Consider the following 19969-nt stretch of genomic DNA (forward strand, 5'->3'; position numbering starts at 1 on the left):
ACATGTGCGATATCAAACGTCATTATCTATGTCAAACGTCATCAGTACTGTTACACTTGAATGTTGCTCTCCTGGTTTGAGTTGTACCTTTACGAGTTACATTATGAGTTAATTATCATAGTTGTATTGAGATGCGGTGGTAACTTCGATTAAATATTTAATATTTTTTCTTCATACGAGTATAGTAGTTACAAATAGTGTTAGAACGAAATATCGAGTACTGAGTAAATATCGATAATTTGCGATCGATAGTGAGTACTTTTGGTATCGATTTTTTAGCTCGATCTATTTGCCAATATCGATCTTTTTCGTCGATAGTACTCAAAAAGAAGCGACAGCGTAATCTATGAAAACCACTCTACGACCAACTATTAACACCACTCATTGCCAAATGCAAAGCAATAGTCTTTATAGGTGGTCATAATTTTTCAAAGAAGTGTCAAAAAATGATCCCGAAGGGTCATTAGTCTCAGAATTTATTGCTCAAAAACCCAAAATGAATATGACCACACTAATAAATAAAGATGTTTATTTATTACTCTTATGTAAAATGAAACGGCTTTTTAAAGTACCAATATGTTTTACAAAAACATATTTAACAATCGAAGTATGATTATTTCAAATATAATACTCATCCATTTCAACATATTAGTATTTTGCGTAAAAAAGAATCGAAATATAATTATTTCAAATAATAATACTCATCTAATAAATTAATTTCTACGCAAAATACTAATATATTGAAAGGTATGAATATTATTATTTGAAATAATTATATTTCTATTCTTTTTTTACGCAAAATACTCATGTATTTTTGAATATCAGCATGCGAACATATATGGTTTTGAGTTTCTCGGATCCTTTTAAACTTTAAATCCCATCGCTCCGAAGGGATGTTTCTCTACAATAAGTGTCGAAATATTATCTTGACCGTCATTAAACTGAATATTTATTGCTTTCCAAAGAGCTTCATATTGCACTTTTATGTAAACATGTAACGGCTTTTTAAAGTTGCATGCTCGCTAAAATTATTCATATAAAAATATTCAATTATTATAAAATATTATTTTACTTAAAAATATTAAAAATATTAAAAATATTATTGTACTTAAAAAGTATTGCTTTTTGAATATAGTATCAGACTATTATATTGTTTTAATCAAAAATACTCAACTATTATAACTTGTCTTTTTTTTTGAAAAATTATAGAATTTGAAATTAGTATTGAAAAATTACTGTTAAAATTTTACAATATTGAAAATGATTCTGATTTAACACATCAGATGCATGCAATAGAATTCATTCTAATATTGTGATATGATATTTAATGAGTTTTAGATCTTTCTTGCACTTATGTTTGATTTTTATGAAAAGTACTCAAAATTCGATATTGAGTACTATCGATACTTTTGCCACGATATTTTTTTGGAATCGATATTTTGATTAGATACTTTTTAAAGTGCTCAATATCGATCTTTTGCTTCGAATTTTTGTCTTGCTTATTGAAGCATCTTGATTTATGCAGTTGCTTCATTTTTTAAATGTTTTTATATATCAAATTCTCAATTTAGAGTTTTATACTTGCTTTGAGGTTCATGCATTTCCCTAGAATGACATAAACAAACCGGTTATGTTAAACCTGTTCACATGTTGCACTATATTACAGAATTTACCGAAGTACGTGAATAATTTTTGATTTTAAATAAAACTTTCTTTAGAGGTTTCATTATATGACTATTTTATAAGATAATTATTTTTTTTTGTTCCTAACATACATTTACAATTATCCATATATAATAAAGGATATTCAGTATATATTTTGGCTTAAAGGTACAATTTGACATATATAAGTGCAAAGTTGCATTTTTCATCATTATGAAATTCGATTGTTAGTTGACATAATTACATATTAAGTCTAAACTATTTTTTTTAAATCTTCTGACAGTAACCATCGGTAGCAGTGATTTGTTCATAGGATAATTAAAACTCTTAAAAATTGGTTGTTTCTAAGGATTTGTAAACAGATTTAAGTAAATGCATTTTAGTATAATATTTCATGCATGCACGTATAATTGTTTTCTGTTACTCGTGTTATTAACATGGTATTAAAATAATAAATACACTAATATCATCATACATTCAGTTACCCTTTTAATTCAATTACCATAATATTAGAGAGCCAAAAAAATTTCTGAATTAAATTACTAATTATTCAATAGAAAGTAGCAAGGCAAATATATATTTTTTCTATGAATGAATTATCGAACAAGCCGGTATCAAATTTTTATGAGCGTGCCGTGATAAAATAGAAATATACGTCATAGTCCGCTGCGAAGCTTGGTGTTTAATATAGTATAATTTTAACTTTAATATTATACATGTGTATATATATATATATATATATATATATATATATATATATATTAGGGTGGTCCTTAAAATGGTCATTTTCGAATTTCCTTGCTCCCAGGGGCTCAAATGGTTCCAAATAGATAAAAAACAATTCTCTGAAAGTTTTAGCTCTTAATATTAACGTTTAGATAGAGCGCAATTCAATCAAAGTTTTGTATGGAGATAGCATGGAAAAATTTTCAAAAAATTTAAAAATGTTTTTTAGATGTAATTTAGCGAACAAATGAATGAATAAAACTCATTCATTTGTCGCTAAGTTACACCTAAAACATTTTTTTTTAATTTTCAAATTTTTTTCCATGCTCTTTCCATACAAACTTTGATTGAATTGCGCTCTATCTAAACGTTAATATTAAGAGCTAAAACTTTCAGATAATTTTTTTTTATCTATTTGGAACCATTTGAGCCCCTGGGAGCAAGAAAATTTGAAAATGACCATTTTAAGGACCACCCTAATATATATATATATATATATATATATATAATTTTCGTTTTTTCAAAAAAATATTTATTTATTCGTCTACATTAATGTGGTCCCCTTCAAAGTAGTCCCCCCCCAGATATAATACACTTATGCCAGCGTTTTTTCCAATTTTCGAAGCACCCTTGATATTCACTTTTTGATATGTCCTTGAGCACTCTCAGCGATTTTCTTCAATCGAGGAAAACCGCCGTCCTTTCATGGGTCTCTTCAACTTTGGGAATAGGAAAAAGTCACACGGAGCCATATCTGGTGAATTTTTGCACTTTGCAACACTTTATTTCATTTTTTACGCAAAATTTAATACAAATTCTTTGACTTTTCAATTCTTCCATTGTAAAAATCGCCGAGCTCAGAAAAACACGTCGAACCTTAGCGACTACCACAGACAAAGTAAACAGTGAATATAGCTGAAAATTTCATCATACTTTAGGGGCATGTATACCAACACAATAAAAAAAAAAATTTGACAATCAGACACTCCAGACCCGCGAAATTTAATTATTAGTAATTCCGGGTACTTTTTGAACACACCTCGTATATATACTACCATACAGAGAGTATTGAATTTAAACTTTATCGCTGAAATGAAATATTCAACTTTCATTGAATTGTAGTAAATACTATGTAATAATAGTTTACGGATATTAAATTGAAATTGTTTGTTTTTCATTCTATTTTATGATTATTCATTTACTAAAATGACCATTTTCATTTGTGTGTACTCGGAATCATAAAAAATTAAAATCTTCAGCAGTGGAGTCGATATTTTCTATTTTTATATAGCAGGACTAGTACCCTCAAGGTTATAGGTCAAGTCATAGGTCGATTAAAGCGCATATAATCGTTCTATGAAAAAAATCTTTATCCAACATATGTTGGATCCAATATATATTGCTTTTGTTTTTGCAAGTTACCCAAATCATTGTTACTTGATAGAACCTTATTGCAACTTTTCGTTTGGTACCATTTTTTTCATATGGTATTATAAATTTATAGACTATTTTTTTACTTTCTAATTAAAATAATTGACTATAACCACCTTGGTCCTTCTATTGTTGTCTGTTTGTAAAAAACGTGTTTCTTCTAACCTTATAAAAAATAAGATTATGAAACTTTAACTTGTCGAATTCTATGTATTTTGTGTAAAATATCATTTTCTGCTTGATAGCTCAAATTATGTTGCAAAATATGTTCAAATCCTTCCTGGAACATAAAGTGTATAATATACAATTAAAAAATAATATCGCCGGAAAGGACTCTATGACGGATTTTTGTTAATTACTGTCCTCACAAGTTTCATAGTTATTTTCAATAAGCTTCAACCTTAGAAATGATTGGTGATCTTACCAACCGTAGTTAAATTAAAAAATTAATCAATAAATTTAATTCAATTCTGCTATCCATTTGGCAGAGTTTTTAAGTTTTACATACTTGTTGGTGACACAAGATGCCTTTAGCCAAGCTCGAAGTATATTATAGAAAGTTTCAAGTCGTTTAGCTTTCGAATTGAGTGTTTGGTACTTCAATCGTCTGACCAATTGATAGCACATGCTTAACAATGATCCTACTTCTCTATGAAAAAGTTATTTTCGTCTTCCACCTTAAAACACCGACGCAGACGCGACGACCTACAAAACAACGCATTTTCCTAGGACTGGGCGATTCCGGAACTAGTGCTGGACGTCCAGAATTCGATTAATAAATTACCCCAAATATTTAATATAGTATTATTTAGCTATCTGATCAATTTTAAATGTTGCACAATTTATTTTTAAAATCGTTATAACTGGCGGCTGGCACAACTCAAAATTTTGTTGACATTCTCAAATACCATAAAGTAAAGAAAATACCAAAATGTCTAAGTTAATCCGAGCACGTGTAATTAATGTTTTTCTATTTTTCGATTAAGAAATGAAGAACAGCTGAACCTTTATGCAGGAAAGTTCTCTATATGGAATGAATTTGTCATAATCAACATTCATTAAACACATTTTTGAAACATGTTTTATTTGCAAAATTAAATGAAAAACCAATTTCTAATTTTGCAGGCATATTTAGTTCATAAAGAATTATTTTAAACGAATTTTATTTTATTGGCTTTAAATTTGTTGTATTTTTTTATATTCCTGAAAAGATTGGTTCATATTAGAAAATTATAAATAAAGTATTCCTCTATAAAACAGATTGGATAACTTACTATCGGATCTTCATTCCGTAATTGTGCACAAAATTTGTTGAATTTATTGAAGCATCCTATAAGATCCATTCATCACGTGATCGATTTTAAGGATTTTTGGAACCACATCTCACTTGGTGGTACGTAGTGATATTTTAAATTAGCTCCTCCCCGACCTCACCCATCATCGAGCGTATTTTTGGTATCTAGACAAAATCATAAAAATTTCGGATTTTTTTTTTTTTTTTGAAAATGTTTAGTATTTTTTATATTTAGTTATAGTCATCTTTATAGAAGCCTTCACGTGATATTTCGTGATTTTTTGTAATATTTTTGGCATCTTCCAGAATAAGTAAGCCAAAGCATGTTGTAGGGGTACCTAATTTTCAATAGGGTCAAAATTAAGTCCACCTATTGACACCTATGATAATAGATAATACAAATGTCACATATTTGATATGTAACATTATACTATGAACTCTTTAATAGGCAATACAACGAAATGCTGTATGTTCACGGTAAAGAATATTTCATTAATTTTCACTACTTTTTTTTCATAATTATAAGGTTTAAAAGCAAATGGTAATATTCTAAACTTAAATCAGAACATAACTTAAGAGTTTCGAATGGTATAGTCAACATATTGATCAATATAGGGTTTCTGTGTCAATCAGAACTATATTATAGTATATAAGATCAAATTAGGATGCTAGTGATGTATATCAAAGACTGAAAGAATTATTTCCGCAAGTTTAAAAATGTGTGGTTCGAGTAAAGTACCTATTCTGAACCATTTTATTACTAGAGTTAAAAATTAACATCTTGATCTCATGTATAACTTAGTTTTTAATAACAAGAATTAAGATCTTCATAGTCTTGCCAAACGTCTTATTTTGATTTGCATAATTCATTTCTTGTTGCATCTAGTGTCGACAAATTACACGTAATTTTATTTACATTTTAATTTTTTATAGTTTAATTATTTGTTTTTTATAATTCTCAACAATTTTGTATTATAAAACTTTAATAAAGTTTTGATTGACAAAAAAATTACACGTTTAGTGATTTATTAACTAATAGTAAACCATTAGTTTTGGTAATAAATTTTTTAATCATTATTGTTGGTGACTCTAACAAATGACGTTGAGGTTTACTCTTACAAATAAAGAAACGTATAGTAGGTATAAAATAATGTGCCGGCTTACTTTTCTGTTCATAAAACTAACAATATTTGTATTTTTCATATTTAGAAATGATTCCAAATTTGTGCACATTCGTAATAATTTTCTTCAAAAGAAATCGATTATTTTATAAATATCCTACATGATCTCACCACCATTGCGTATTATTCCACTGAACGGACTATGCGTCATTTCTGCTAGTTGCCACGGCACAGCTAAGTATTCTCACCGGCTGGCAGTTGTATTGAAAACATTGCAAAAAAATATTGAACTTCATAAAGTATTTTTATTTTTTCAAAGAACTACTATATTTATAATTAGTCTTAGGGAATAGTGTAAAAGAGTGAAAATTGTGGTTTGATAGGATCCGGTTTCAATTAAATTTAATTTGATAAATTTCATGCAATTAGGATTACTCATCGCTAATTGAGGAAAAAGTGAGTACAATAGATATTTTCTTAACTGTCACATAAAGTTTGTTAAAGTGTTCATATAACTTCTAATAGCTTAAAATTTGGTAAAGCACATTTTATATTAGACTAAGTATATTTTTGATATCGATCTGAAGTATTATTTAAATTATTTAAATATTAGTCATTCTGATAATGTACGAGGTCTGTTCAAAAAGTACCCGGAATTTTCGTTTTTTCAAAAAAATATTTATTTATTCGTCTACATTAATGTGGTCCCCTTCAAAGTAGTCCCCCCCAGATATAATACACTTATGCCAGCGTTTTTTCCAATTTTCGAAGCACCCTTGATATTCACTTTTTGATATGTCCTTGAGCACTCTCAGCGATTTTCTTCAATCGAGGAAAACCGCCGTCCTTTCATGGGTCTCTTCAACTTTGGGAATAGGAAAAAGTCACACGGAGCCATATCTGGTGAATTTTTGCACTTTGCAACACTTTATTTCATTTTTTACGCAAAATTTAATACAAATTCTTTGACTTTTCAATTCTTCCATTGTAAAAATCGCCGAGCTCAGAAAAACACGTCGAACCTTAGCGACTACCACAGACAAAGTAAACAGTGAATATAGCTGAAAATTTCATCATACTTTAGGGGCATGTATACCAACACAATAAAAAAAAAAATTTGACAATCAGACACTCCAGACCCGCGAAATTTAATTATTAGTAATTCCGGGTACTTTTTGAACACACCTTATATATGTTGATGATGTATATTACATCAACTGTGAACAATAAGTTGTAAACTTATTAAATAAACAATGCATTTATAAAATGCGCTTAACAATCTCATTTTTTCGACGAATATCTTAGTTGTGTTATAATTATTTCTATATTTTGTCAAATGCTGTTGTTTCAATATAGAAGAATCAAATGTTATATATCATTTTTGTATTGCACTAGTTATATTACATATATGAAAAATAGTTATACAATGATGGTAATTCTGGAGACATTTTAAGAAAAAGGGCTGAACTTTGTCATTTGTTGGGGTAAAAAATACGCACTTCATAAATTTTAAATAGCTTTAAACATTGTACGTTCAATCATTTAGTAAAACAATGAGTTGTAAACTTATTAAATAAACAATGCGTTATAAAATGCGCTTAGCAATCTCATTTTTTCGACGAATCTTATAGCTGGTAATTTTGGACGATGGTAATTTTTAAGACAATTTATTAAAATATTATAGAAAAAAGAGCTGAACCTCGTCATTTGTTGGGGTAAAAAATACGTATTTTATTAATGTTTAAAAGCTTTAAATTGCATATTTAATCATTTATTCACATAATTTCTTTTGTTCATTAAAAAGAATAAATGGAATTTCTTAAATTGCTATGAGATTCGCGTTGAAGCAAGCATGTCTGCCAGTGAATGAAACTTTCGAATTTTTAATTCAATAAGTTTTGACTTTTTCTCTACTTTAGTGATTTGTACTAATGTATATGAAAGTTTGTTCGGTTTGGCAGAGTTTGCATTATTCTTTTTACAATCTAGGATGAGGTACACAAAATCTTCAACGCGGTCTATCTTTTTGAGCCTTTGGAATTGTTGCTAAAGATAATTTGATATTTTACTATTTATGTTTAAACATTCTAAACGAAAAAAATAAGTGGACTAATTTTCAAAGAAATCTTTTTCTCTAAAGTGGGTTATTTTTCTACCTATTTATGAAATGTTTATTGAAAAACCGCTGGACCTGATTTTCCAAAAATTTAATCAGTTCTTCGATTCAGTTATTGAAAAGTGGTAACAATTAGATTTGAAGCACAATGCTATAACAACATATTAGTTAGTTTCTGTGAATGTGTAAAAATTCTACCAAAATTGAGCTTTATCATATATTAACTGTTAACAGATTTTTAGAAATAATTTTTTGAACAGCAATCAGAACTTGAGAGTCCTATAAGCTGTTGTGCTAGTATTAATATAATTAATACTATATTAATACTAATAGCTTCTACAGATGGCAATCCAAACAGTTGTCCTACCTCTCTGACGATTGATGAATTTATTGATGTTACAACGCCGGATTAGAGCTATCTATAAATATATTCCAATATATTTCCAAGTGAAAACCGTTGTCACTACTGCATGACATCAGACTGATGCGGGATCGAACCCCAGACCTCTGATTCAGGTCCATTTGTTCTGGCCACTTACCTACGAGCAAGCCCAATTATGAGAATTCAGTAAAAGTAATTGAATGCTCCTAAGGTTCATAACTCTAGCGCGCGTCTCTCTGAATGAATGTTTTCAATTGTATAGTGTTATAATTGAAGACTTTCGTAAGGTTAATCTCTAGAAACATTTTGAGATGCGTTTTTACCAGTTCTTTTTGTATTATTAGCATTTGATTTTCATTCATTATAAATGCTTCATGATTGAAAATTAATTATGGAATGAAACGTTCTTCAAAATGTATTTTGCAGATTTTACAAATGCGCATTTCTGATATGTGTGTGATATGTACACAAGTCATAACCTCTCTCCGTATCTCTCCGTTGCTGATTCAGTAGCATTTATACTAATATGCGTTTACGTGGCCTTCGTTAGTGACAGAATTATTTTGATGCATCGTCAATGTTTTCGCCGAGTCAGGAATAAAATCATTTCTTTTTACTGAAAAATTGCGCACTTTGCAATATTTCTGTTCATTTTTATTTTTTTAATAATCCAAATTTATACGAGTTGTTGGCGGCATGAAAAGCTGTTATCTTGCCAAGTGTATTTTGGTTTTCTGTAAAATTCAATGTGTCTACATTATTTCGAGAGTATTTGAAAAATAACAATATTTGAAATATTGTTGAGCCAATTTCATTATCTGCATTTGGCAATGGGAAAAAAAGGAAATGGTTTACGCATTTTTATGATTTTTTTTATTCTCTTTATATTAAAGTGAATAAATATTGTTTCTATGGCTCTTAAATAAATTTGAAATAAAAGAAACAAGTTATTGGAGGCAATTTCTTCAGTTTAATTCTGAAATTCACGTTTGATTATTTTTAACTTTCCGCATGGTAAGTTATAGTAATCGCAAAATAATCGAAAATGAAATTTTTTATATACCTTTACGTTTCAAAGAACAGAGCGTACGATTTGAATGATTCATATAACATTTTATTTGTATTGACCAAATTAACTGATTACATTTTTGGGAAAGCAATTCTAGCGGTTTAGGCGATCAATAAAAAAAGTAAAAAAATATGGCGGTCAAATATTATCATTAGACATATGCACATTATATACCGGATATTTTATAGAGATTTTAATAGTAAGTACAAATTTTGTTTGATATTTTGTCTCCACAAAGCTAACCCAGCACGATCAAAAGATTTTTTTTTCAAAATAATTTCAAAATATTAAAAAAATGTTTTTCAAAAAGGAATTTTTAAATTTAAAGGAGATCTTTAAAAACTCAGAATTTCTAATTTATTTTGTTCAATTTTCAAAAAATCTTAGTGCTTTTTTTTAATTTTAATATTTGGCATAGAAAGTTTCATCAATTTGCCTTACTTCTGCCATGCACCACTATTTATTTAATGCAATTTCATTTTATGAGTAACTAACAGTGCATTCATCGTGCATATAAATCATAGACCTTATACAATTTTCTATTAAATCATTTTTAGTTTATTCAATAGTTAAATTTATTTTGATCGATGACGTATTTGTATGGTCACGAAGAATGCTGCCCACATCCCCAATCTAGTAATGAATACTAATTTATTAGTCACTTCAAAGAATATGTGTTATGAATATAATTTCTTCTATAAATAGAGGTACCACGCAATGAACGATAAACGATCGATGTTATCGAAGGAATTACTGACTAGCCACGTCTAACAATGGTTAACTTTACTATGTTCATAGTAGAGATGGGTAACTCACTCCGGAGTTATCACTCCGATACAACTCCTCCCTCGGAGTGAATCGGAGTGGAGTTGTCTCACCGGATTTGTCATATCCGATTTCCCTAAACTGGTACTAAATCTGTTACTGCGTTTTTGCTTTGGGGAGGAAGCTGTCGCTTTCTCGTCTCACAGGCAGTTTTATGACCTTTTAGGTTTGAAAGTTGTCGGAGTCGTGGAGTTGTTAAGCGGATATAACTCCTCCCTGAAGCGGAGTCAAATCCGAGTCGATCCGGCTTTGGATATGATAAGCCCATCTCTAGTTCATAGTAACATTGATAAAATTATAATCCATGTTTGATAAGATAAGAAAATTATAACAGAGTTTCAGTAATAAATACTGTATTTCCGAATGCAAATGAGGCATTGAGGATATTTTTCTTCAATTTTATTACATATATTGCTACTTTATTTTATAATTTAAAATTTGAAAAATAGAGAGAATTGTTCCGGATCTTCTCAAAACCTGGTTTTCTGAGCCGAAGTTGTTTTAGTAATAATTCAGCACGTAAAAGTAAAATTAATTAATAAAACTCGTATTGGCTTGCAATCAAAATGACCTGAAGCATTGAAATATTTCTTCAATATTCAACCAGAACAAATTTCGGATAACATGTGAAATAATTCATAATGATTATTAATAATAAGGTCCGAATTTGCCTTCGATGGATTGGTTACTCCATTACTAACAGTCGTAACGACACATGCAAATTATGAATTTTAGTGCTATTATTGTACCTTATATAATTCTTTTTTTTATTTTTTTTTATTTATTTATTAATAGCAATCAAGATATAATTTAATCTTATAAGCTACAGTGATACAAAGGAATCGAAAAAAAAATGATAATAATATATAAATAAATAAATAAATAAAAATAATAATAATAAAGAAAAAGAACAAAAAAAGAAAAAAAAGGGATAATTAACTAGAGTTCACTCCAATGTGTGAAGCCTAGTGTTTCATTTCATTTAATGTTAATATAATATTTAAAATTTTCAAAAAGAAAGAAGGAAACCAATATTTTTACTATCCATTTTTTTATAAGTTATTAATTAATGTTTTAAGAATTCAGAAAAAAAATTGAATATAAAAAATTCAGAAAAATAATAATTTTAGAAGGTGATGGAGTTTGGGGGTCTAAAAAAAATTGCATTTGACCATACTTCCGATTTTAACTCTCCAAATAATTCCGTTAAAAAATAGTCTACAAAAATACACTATAATCTACAAAAATATCACATTCGTATGAACTACGAACAAGTGTTTCGAAAAAATAAATTAAACTTTTCTTGATATTCTCGAATTTTTGAAACATAGTAAAAATTTATTCTATTTTTGATGCATCATAATCCGTAAAAGTTTAAACAAAAATCGGTTCAGTATAAGTTGTGGGTATTGTATTAAAAAAGACAATTTAGAGAAAAGCGTGTTTAATGTTTCCTAGGAGAGGGAAACATAAAAAGGATCATCGTGATCAAACAGCTATATTTCCGAAAATAATTTAAATTAAAAAAAAATTATACACATTTTTGAATAGTTAAACTTATAAAATATAAAAAAAACTTTAACTTCGCGTAGGGTGGTAAGTTATAGTAATCACAAAAAAATGAAAATTTTTATATATCTTTACGTTTCAAAGGTTTTTGAATATTTTGGCATACCTTAGAATTAGAAAAAATGGATGTATGTGTATGTTTGTGTATGTGTTTGTATGTGTGTGTGCGGATACAAATTTTCATCGACGATTTCGGGAACACAGATCAACCGTATTGAATAATTCAAAAATCATTCGACTCGTATTGATAAGGAGACGTGCTGATTAGTTTTTGGCGAAGGCAGGTCTAGCCGTTCCGAAGATACGGGGTAAAAAGTGCCAAAAACGGTAACTAAGAGAATGGAGCGTCTGATTTTAATAATTCAAAAAACACTTTACTTGTATTGACAGGATGACGAACTGATTAAATTTTTGGGAAAGCAGGTCCAGCGGTTATGGACTCTCAATAAAAATAAGTTAAAAAAATGTCATTTGGCGGTCAAAAATGTTAATTGGACATCTGTACATCAAATTATCAGATATTTTATAGAGTTTTTAATAATGTGTACATATTTTGTGTAAATCTTTTTGGATTCCGTACCAAGATTTTTAATTACGGTACGGGAAGTTCCAGCAATTTTGGCCTTATGGCACGATGCCATGCACCCCACTAGTTTTTTAATAGGGGGGCGGGGGGGTTATTGATTTGCTTATTTTGGGCATTTTCAGTAAGAATTTTGCTTACTTTTGCTGACTAAGGGGAGGGGGGGGGGTAAATAATTGTAATAAGTCTGCTTACGTAATACTTGAACGATACCCTAGAATATCAACTTAACACACTCATGAATATTTACATATACATATATAAAATATAATGTAATTGGATATAATTTAGAATTTAGTTGTCTAATCCTTATATATTCTGACCCTGATCTTTCTTTTACAGTGGAATCGCTGATTTACTGGCGTTGTCCGCGTAAGTCTGGCATCGTATTCGGCGTGTCCCTCGCCCTGCTGCTGGCGTTATCATGCTTCTCCCTAATCAGCGTGTTGGCGTACGCTTCCCTCACAGCCGTCTGCGGCTGCATGGCCTTCCGTATCTATCGCAACGTATTGCAAGCTGTTCAGAAGACGTCTGATGGCCATCCTTTCAAGTAAGTTTTATTATCATGAATTATAAGTATTGTAATATTTATATATGAATATAAACGATAGTAAATATTTGAGCAGGTGTTCAAAGCTAAACCTGTGATTTAAATGCTTTTATTTCTCAACAAAAACGTGATAACCATCATAATTCGGCATACGCTCAAAATTAAATGAATCAATTCCAGGTAGTAGCAAAAAATTCTTAATCGAGTTTAAAAAAGTTTCAACTAAAAGAGTTGAAATTTTGATACAAAAATATATTTTAGATTTTATACAATCCTGATTTCATTTGTTATTACAATAGTAGGTATGATCTATTTTGTGAGAAATTGATATAAGTTTCTGTAAAAATATGGTTGTTCTTATAATTATTAATTAGAAATTTTATTCATTTTTGTCTATTTTAAGCATGAGTTGGTCGTGGATTTTTGAATGGGCTTAAAAAGGGAAACATGAATTTTTCTATCAATTTTTATACGTTAATAAATGTTTTAAAATTATATGTTTTTAAATGTTTTAGAAATACAGAAAAAATTGAAAATTAAGAACAGTCAAAGAGTTTTAGTTTCAGCATGTTTTATGTATCTATATATTTCATAGGTGTTCTTTTTTTCTTAATTCGCCTTGTTCTTAGATTGAAAACCCCAATTTTCTAATCCCTTTGAATTTAAAATCCCATATCTAAAGAATTCATTTTGTATTTCCGTTTTTAATTTAAAAGTGCTTGTTAAAAGATTAACAATAAATTGAAAAATAATTATAAAACGAAAGTCGAGAAGTCCACAACTTCGATTTACACATATTTCAGCCATTAAATTTTATAGTAAGCAAGATTTCATAAAAGTCTTATCCTGTAAAAGCTTTAAATAAAGTGTAAGCAAACTTTTTAACTCATGGGGCGTATTTAAATTCAAAAATCAAGAATTCCACAAATTTCAATATACACATGTTACAGCCATTAAATTTTATGTTAAGCAAGATTTTATAAAAATCTAATCCTGAAAAATCTCTAAATTATGAATGAGCAACCTATTTGTCTTACTGGCTGCACTATATTGCAAAATTTTGTGGCGACCGCACTTATTAATAATTTACAATTCTTAATATATACTAATAAACATAACATATGAATAAAAAATTAAATAAGTAGATATTTCATAAGGAATGCAACAAGAAAAGAATACATTATATTATGGTGGGAGCGAGTTGTTAAAATAAATAAAATTCTATTTTAGCGGGGCGCGGATTGCTGATCCTTGCTCGTGATATATGCTTTTATAGAAATTTCACATAATTATATTCATACAAGTTGTTAAAATCGTATTAAGTACCTACTCATTGAACGATTAACGAGCCCTTAATTTATTAGTTCAATAAGGTCAACAAAATAATGTTGCATATAGTGCAGTAAACGGAGCGTTTTAGGTCTGAATTTTTTTACTGTGCTCCAAATTGAATGAAATTTTGGAATTATGATCATCTTACTTTCAAGTTTAAAAGTGAAAACAATTCGGGTTGCGCCATCACCTCCCGGGGGGGTGACACTCCTTCTAAATTGTGTAATTACATTTTTTCAAAATAACGTCGGAAGTCGATAGAAGAACTAATTATAAGAAAAAAATGTCTTATATAGTTTTTCAGAAAAACTAATACTTTTCAAGTTACTGGCCACTGAAGATTCATATATTTTTGGCGTTTTTCTTCGTTTTTTTGCAAATATCTGCTAAAATATACGTTTTAACGAAAATCATGTAATGAACAAAATAATATCAATAAAAATCTTAATAAATCGGTATTACATAAAGTGTTCTAGGAAAAATATTAAGCAAGATTTGAAAGAGCAAAGTCGTTTTTTATTTCGTTCAAGATTTAATTGTTGTATTTAAGGCCATCTAGTGTCGAGGTTTTACATTTTATGCATTTCGGTGAAATTGGGTTTTATAGTACTCAACATTAGCTTTAAAATGAGTGCTGTTACAAGTTTTTTGCGTGTAAAATTAATGAGCTATCATGCAAATAAGAAGCATATACGAAGTTTTTTTCTTTTAAATCATATGGTTTAATGAGCGCCATTTCCACCAGAATTAAAGTAATTCACTTTCCATCTAGAATTGACTTCATTATAGACATCTTGATGGATTCTAGCAGATTCACTACTTTATTACAAACTATTTTCAGAAAACTCACGATTTTATAAAAACTTTATTTTCCAATTTGCGCGGCCGCGCAGTCTTTAAACATTCATAACTCTGTCAATTTTTGTGTGAAAGAAAAATAATAAGAAACAATAATAAGCCAGAAAGATTCCCTTGATTTTTATCTATATGCTTTTATACGTATCTTTTATTCTTTTTGAGATATAATGAAAATAATTTCGATTTTTAAAAAAATTGGAAAAAAAAGTTTTTATAAAATTGTGAGTTTTTTGAAAATAGTTTGTACTAAAGTAGTGAATCTGCTAGAATCCATCAAGATGTCTATAATGAAGTCAATTCTAGATGGAATATGAATAACTTTAATTCTGGTGGAAATGTCGCTCATTAAACCATATGATTTAAAAGAAAAAAACTTCGTATATGCTTCTTATTTGCATGATAGCTCATTCATTTTACACGCAAAAAACTTGTAACAGCAATCATTTTAAAGCTAATGTTGAGTACTATAAAACCCAATTTCACCGAAATGCATAAAATGTAAAACCTCGACACTAGATGGCTTTAAATACAACAATTAAATCTTGAACGAAATAAAAAACGACTTTGCTCCTTCAAATCTTGCTTAATATTTTTCCTAGAACACTTTATGTAATACCGATTTATTAAGATTTTTATTGATATTATTTTGTTCATTACATGATTTTCGTTAAAACGTATATTTTAGCAGATATTTGCAAAAAAACGAAGAAAAACGCCAAAAATATATGAATCTTCAGTGGCCAGTAACTTGAAAAGTATTAGTTTTTCTGAAAAACTATATAAGACATTTTTTTCTTATAATTAGTTCTTCTATCGATTTCCGACGTTATTTTGAAAAAATGTAATTGCACAATTTAGAAGGGGTGTCAGCCCCCCGGGGGGTGATGGCGCAACCCGAATTGTTTTCACTTTTGAACTTGAGGGTAAAATGATCCTAATTCCAAAATTTCATTCAATTCGGAGCACAGTAAAAAAATTCAGAGGTTATACCCTTTTTTCCTCTCCGTTTACTGCACGCTGGCTGTGCGGCATATGTTTTTCATTGCACTTTTTACAGCTGAGCACGAATCTGAAGTCAAAATTGGGTGTCAAATGGCAATAAATTAAAATTTTTTTTTAAAAAATGACAAAATCTCCGATCTCGTAAATCTAGATCGTAAATTAATAACTAAATTGGAAAACATACCTACCGCACACTCAATACAGACAACTTTTCTTATGTTGACCTGTGGAATCAATGGCATAAAATAATGATTTACCTTAAAAATAGTTGCTATTACTTGGTTATTAATTGTAATAACCCTTACTTGTTACTTAATATTGATGTTTTCCTATTTACAGGGAGCTGTTGGAAACAGATGTCAGTGTGTCCCAAGAAAAAGCCCAACAGGTTGCCACAGTTGCCGTCACCCACCTGAACGCTGCAGTATCTGAGCTTCGTCGTCTCTTCCTGGTTGAAGATTTGGTCGACTCAACTAAATTCATTGTTCTTCTTTGGTGCCTCACATATTTGGGTGCTTGGTTCAACGGAATGACTTTAATCATTATTGGTATGAAAGCTTTTTAAACTTGGCATATATGTATTAACATGGGTCACAAATGTGATAAATAACTTGTACACCCAGGCCTCGCTATACGGCCGCTCTTTATACGGCCTTTCGCTATAACGGCCCTCTTTAATTAAGGAACGTTTTCGATATACGGCCTAAAATGTTTTGCTATAACGGCTTTTTTAACTTCTCGTAGGGCAAGTTACAGTAATCGCAAAAAATCAAAAATGAAAATTTTTATATATCTTTACGTTTCAAAGTTTCAAACGTTTTGGAAAAACTATAATATCAAGGATGCTGTTAACAACATTAGTGAGTCCTGGAAGAAATTGAAATCGACAACAATGAACCATGTTTGGAAAAAAAAATATGGCCAGAATGCATAAAAACTACCGATGCAGAAGTTAATTTCCTTCCTGAAGTTAGACAAAACATTTTGGATTCAGCACATTATCTCGGTTTTGAAGATTTAAACGAATCTGATGTGCTGGATCTACTTGCAGCTGATAGGAAACCCCTTTCATATGAGGAACTCATTCAGTTGCAAGCAGAGCCGGCAATTGATGAAGATACAGAACCCGTTGTATCCAAACAGCTAACATCAAAAATCATGTAGAGCGCTTTTTCATATTTTGAACAAGGAATAAACATCCTCCTTGAAAACGATCCTGACGTCGAACGTAGCGCTAATGTCTCTCGAGGAATTAACTCAGCCATTAGCTGTTATAAATCACTAAAGGAAGAAATAGACAAGAAGGCAAGACAAACAACTTTAGACAAATTTTTCAAACCACCAGCGCAAAATGATGGTGACAGTGATCTGTGGGTTTTAGTTGTTTCATTTTTATTTAAAAATTATAGAATGTTTTTGAAGTTTTTTATTTTATTAATTTTTTGTTTAATTTAAACAAAATAAAAAAATAAAATGCATTTTGAATGATAAACCATATTATATATTTATTGAATTTGGAACCGATCCCATTGAATTTGTATGAATACGTATTAGAATAATTGATTCGTTATACGGCTTTTCGCTTTACGGCCAAGTTTTGCGGAACGTATCTAGGCCGTAAAGCGAGGCCCCAGTGTACTATATAATTTTCATGAATTCATATTTTCAATAATTAAATAAATCTTGTCAATTTAGCTAGAAAACTCATTTGTCTTACCATTATTGTAAATGACGATATTTCATTAATTTTTTGTTTTAGCATTTGTTGCGCTCTTCACTCTGCCCAAAGTTTATGAAACTAACAAAACACAAATCGATGCCAATCTCGATGTCGTTCGAAGCAAGTTACAAGAAATTACTTCCAAGTAAGTCTTACAAAATTTTTCTATTCAAAACTTCAAAATACATAAGTTTTCTATGTATCTGATTTTATATTTTAATTCTAGGGTAAAAGCAGCTGTACCAATTGGAAAGAAAGCTGAAAGTGATAAAGATAAATAAGCACAAAAAATTATATTTATATAATAATGTGGATATTTAATTGTATAGCGATATACATAACTCTTCAAACATAACCACACCCTTTTTAACAATAATTAAATCAACTAAATATGAAATATATATTATATATGTTCGATTGTTTGGACATATCGAAAGCTATATGTGAATATTGCAAATCGAATTGATTTGTAGTATATATGGAATCAATTTTTTTTCATGATGAACCAATTACGATAGATTTATAGAAAGCCTTTTTATTTTAAATATTTACATTTGACACTAAAAATAGGTATCTTATAAAAAAAAATTCATTTATTACATAAAATATGTACTCATATATAATATTTATTATACATTGTTTTAAGAAATATGTTAAAGTTTTGTAAATATTACTTTTTAGTATTAGTTTCTATTTCAAAATTTGTTTGGTTGTAATTGTCGTAAATTTTATTTTTAAATTAGTATGCAATTTCTCATCCCTTGTCATTAAGAATAATATATTAAAATAATGTATTGTTAAAAGTAATGTTATGAATTTTACCTTATCGTCATCAATACAAGTTATCATTAAATATCTATATAGTAGTTTATATTTTTGTAGTTTTATTTTCATTACAAACTAAATTCATTCATCATAATTCATGTCAAAGTTGTAAAATATATTTAACGTAAAAACTAAGTTTCAATATTGAAACTTTGATCTGTGGTGTGTTTTTGGTGCTTCTATTATTTGCTGCCTTTTCGATAAATTTTGAATTGTGATTTGTATGTTTATTATTTTAATAGCAATTCACAAATTCTATGTGTTGTTTGAGCTTCTTTAAAACTTCTAAATAACGTTATAATTAGTAATAGATTTATAATAGTTGCATATTTAATATATGGCACCTTGTCAATGTTTTACACAATCACTGATTTATTATCTATTAAAAGAAAATGAAATTTAATTTGCATTCACTTGCAGAATAAATTTATTATCACATAGATTAAGAAATGAAATATATTAGGGTACATGTGAGTAATTTATAACTTTCATAGAAGCACTTACATCGGTTTTGGGATGTTTTAGTTGCAAATATATTTATTTATAGATAGTTAATATAAATGGTGAAACTGATTATTGATCAAAACATAATAAATTAATCGGTAGTAACCATAAAGCTAATATCCCCGTACTATTGCAGAGTGACTTGTGATTGTTGAGTTGGAGAACTTACATAAACATCACTGTCACTCAATACTATTTAATAACTTTTTGCATGTAACTAATAAGTAATTCATAATAACATTTAGAGCTGATCAATTTGACTTAATGAGTTAGTATTATATCGATTAAACATTTGTACAACTTTTGTATAAAAGCAAATATTCATTAACTTTGAAGCTTCAGTTTTAAACATGATTTAATTTCATAAATATGTTAACATGTAAATTAACTCATTAATTCA

General features: G+C 28.9%; 1 protein-coding gene across 8 annotated transcripts in view; it reads left to right on the top strand.

The window, feature by feature from the left end:
• The window catches only part of LOC113365694 (reticulon-1-A-like), a 95313-nt gene extending 76559 nt beyond the window's left edge, over positions 1–18754 (top strand). For all 8 annotated transcript variants that reach the window (XM_026607209.1, XM_026607210.1, XM_026607211.1 and 5 more), the window contains 4 exons: positions 13121–13328; positions 16860–17068; positions 18280–18385; positions 18467–18754. In XM_026607209.1, coding sequence (XP_026462994.1) covers positions 13121–13328; positions 16860–17068; positions 18280–18385; positions 18467–18521 — 578 coding nt within the window. In that variant the 3' untranslated portion in view covers positions 18522–18754. The remainder of the gene's footprint in view (positions 1–13120; positions 13329–16859; positions 17069–18279; positions 18386–18466) is intronic.
• Positions 18755–19969: the final 1215 nt, after the last annotated feature.

Source organism: Ctenocephalides felis, unplaced genomic scaffold (genome assembly GCF_003426905.1).
Source record: "Ctenocephalides felis isolate EL2017-DRISC unplaced genomic scaffold, ASM342690v1 CF-g0.4_SCAFFOLD_01170, whole genome shotgun sequence".
NCBI classification, from domain to species: Eukaryota; Metazoa; Arthropoda; class Insecta; order Siphonaptera; family Pulicidae; genus Ctenocephalides; species Ctenocephalides felis.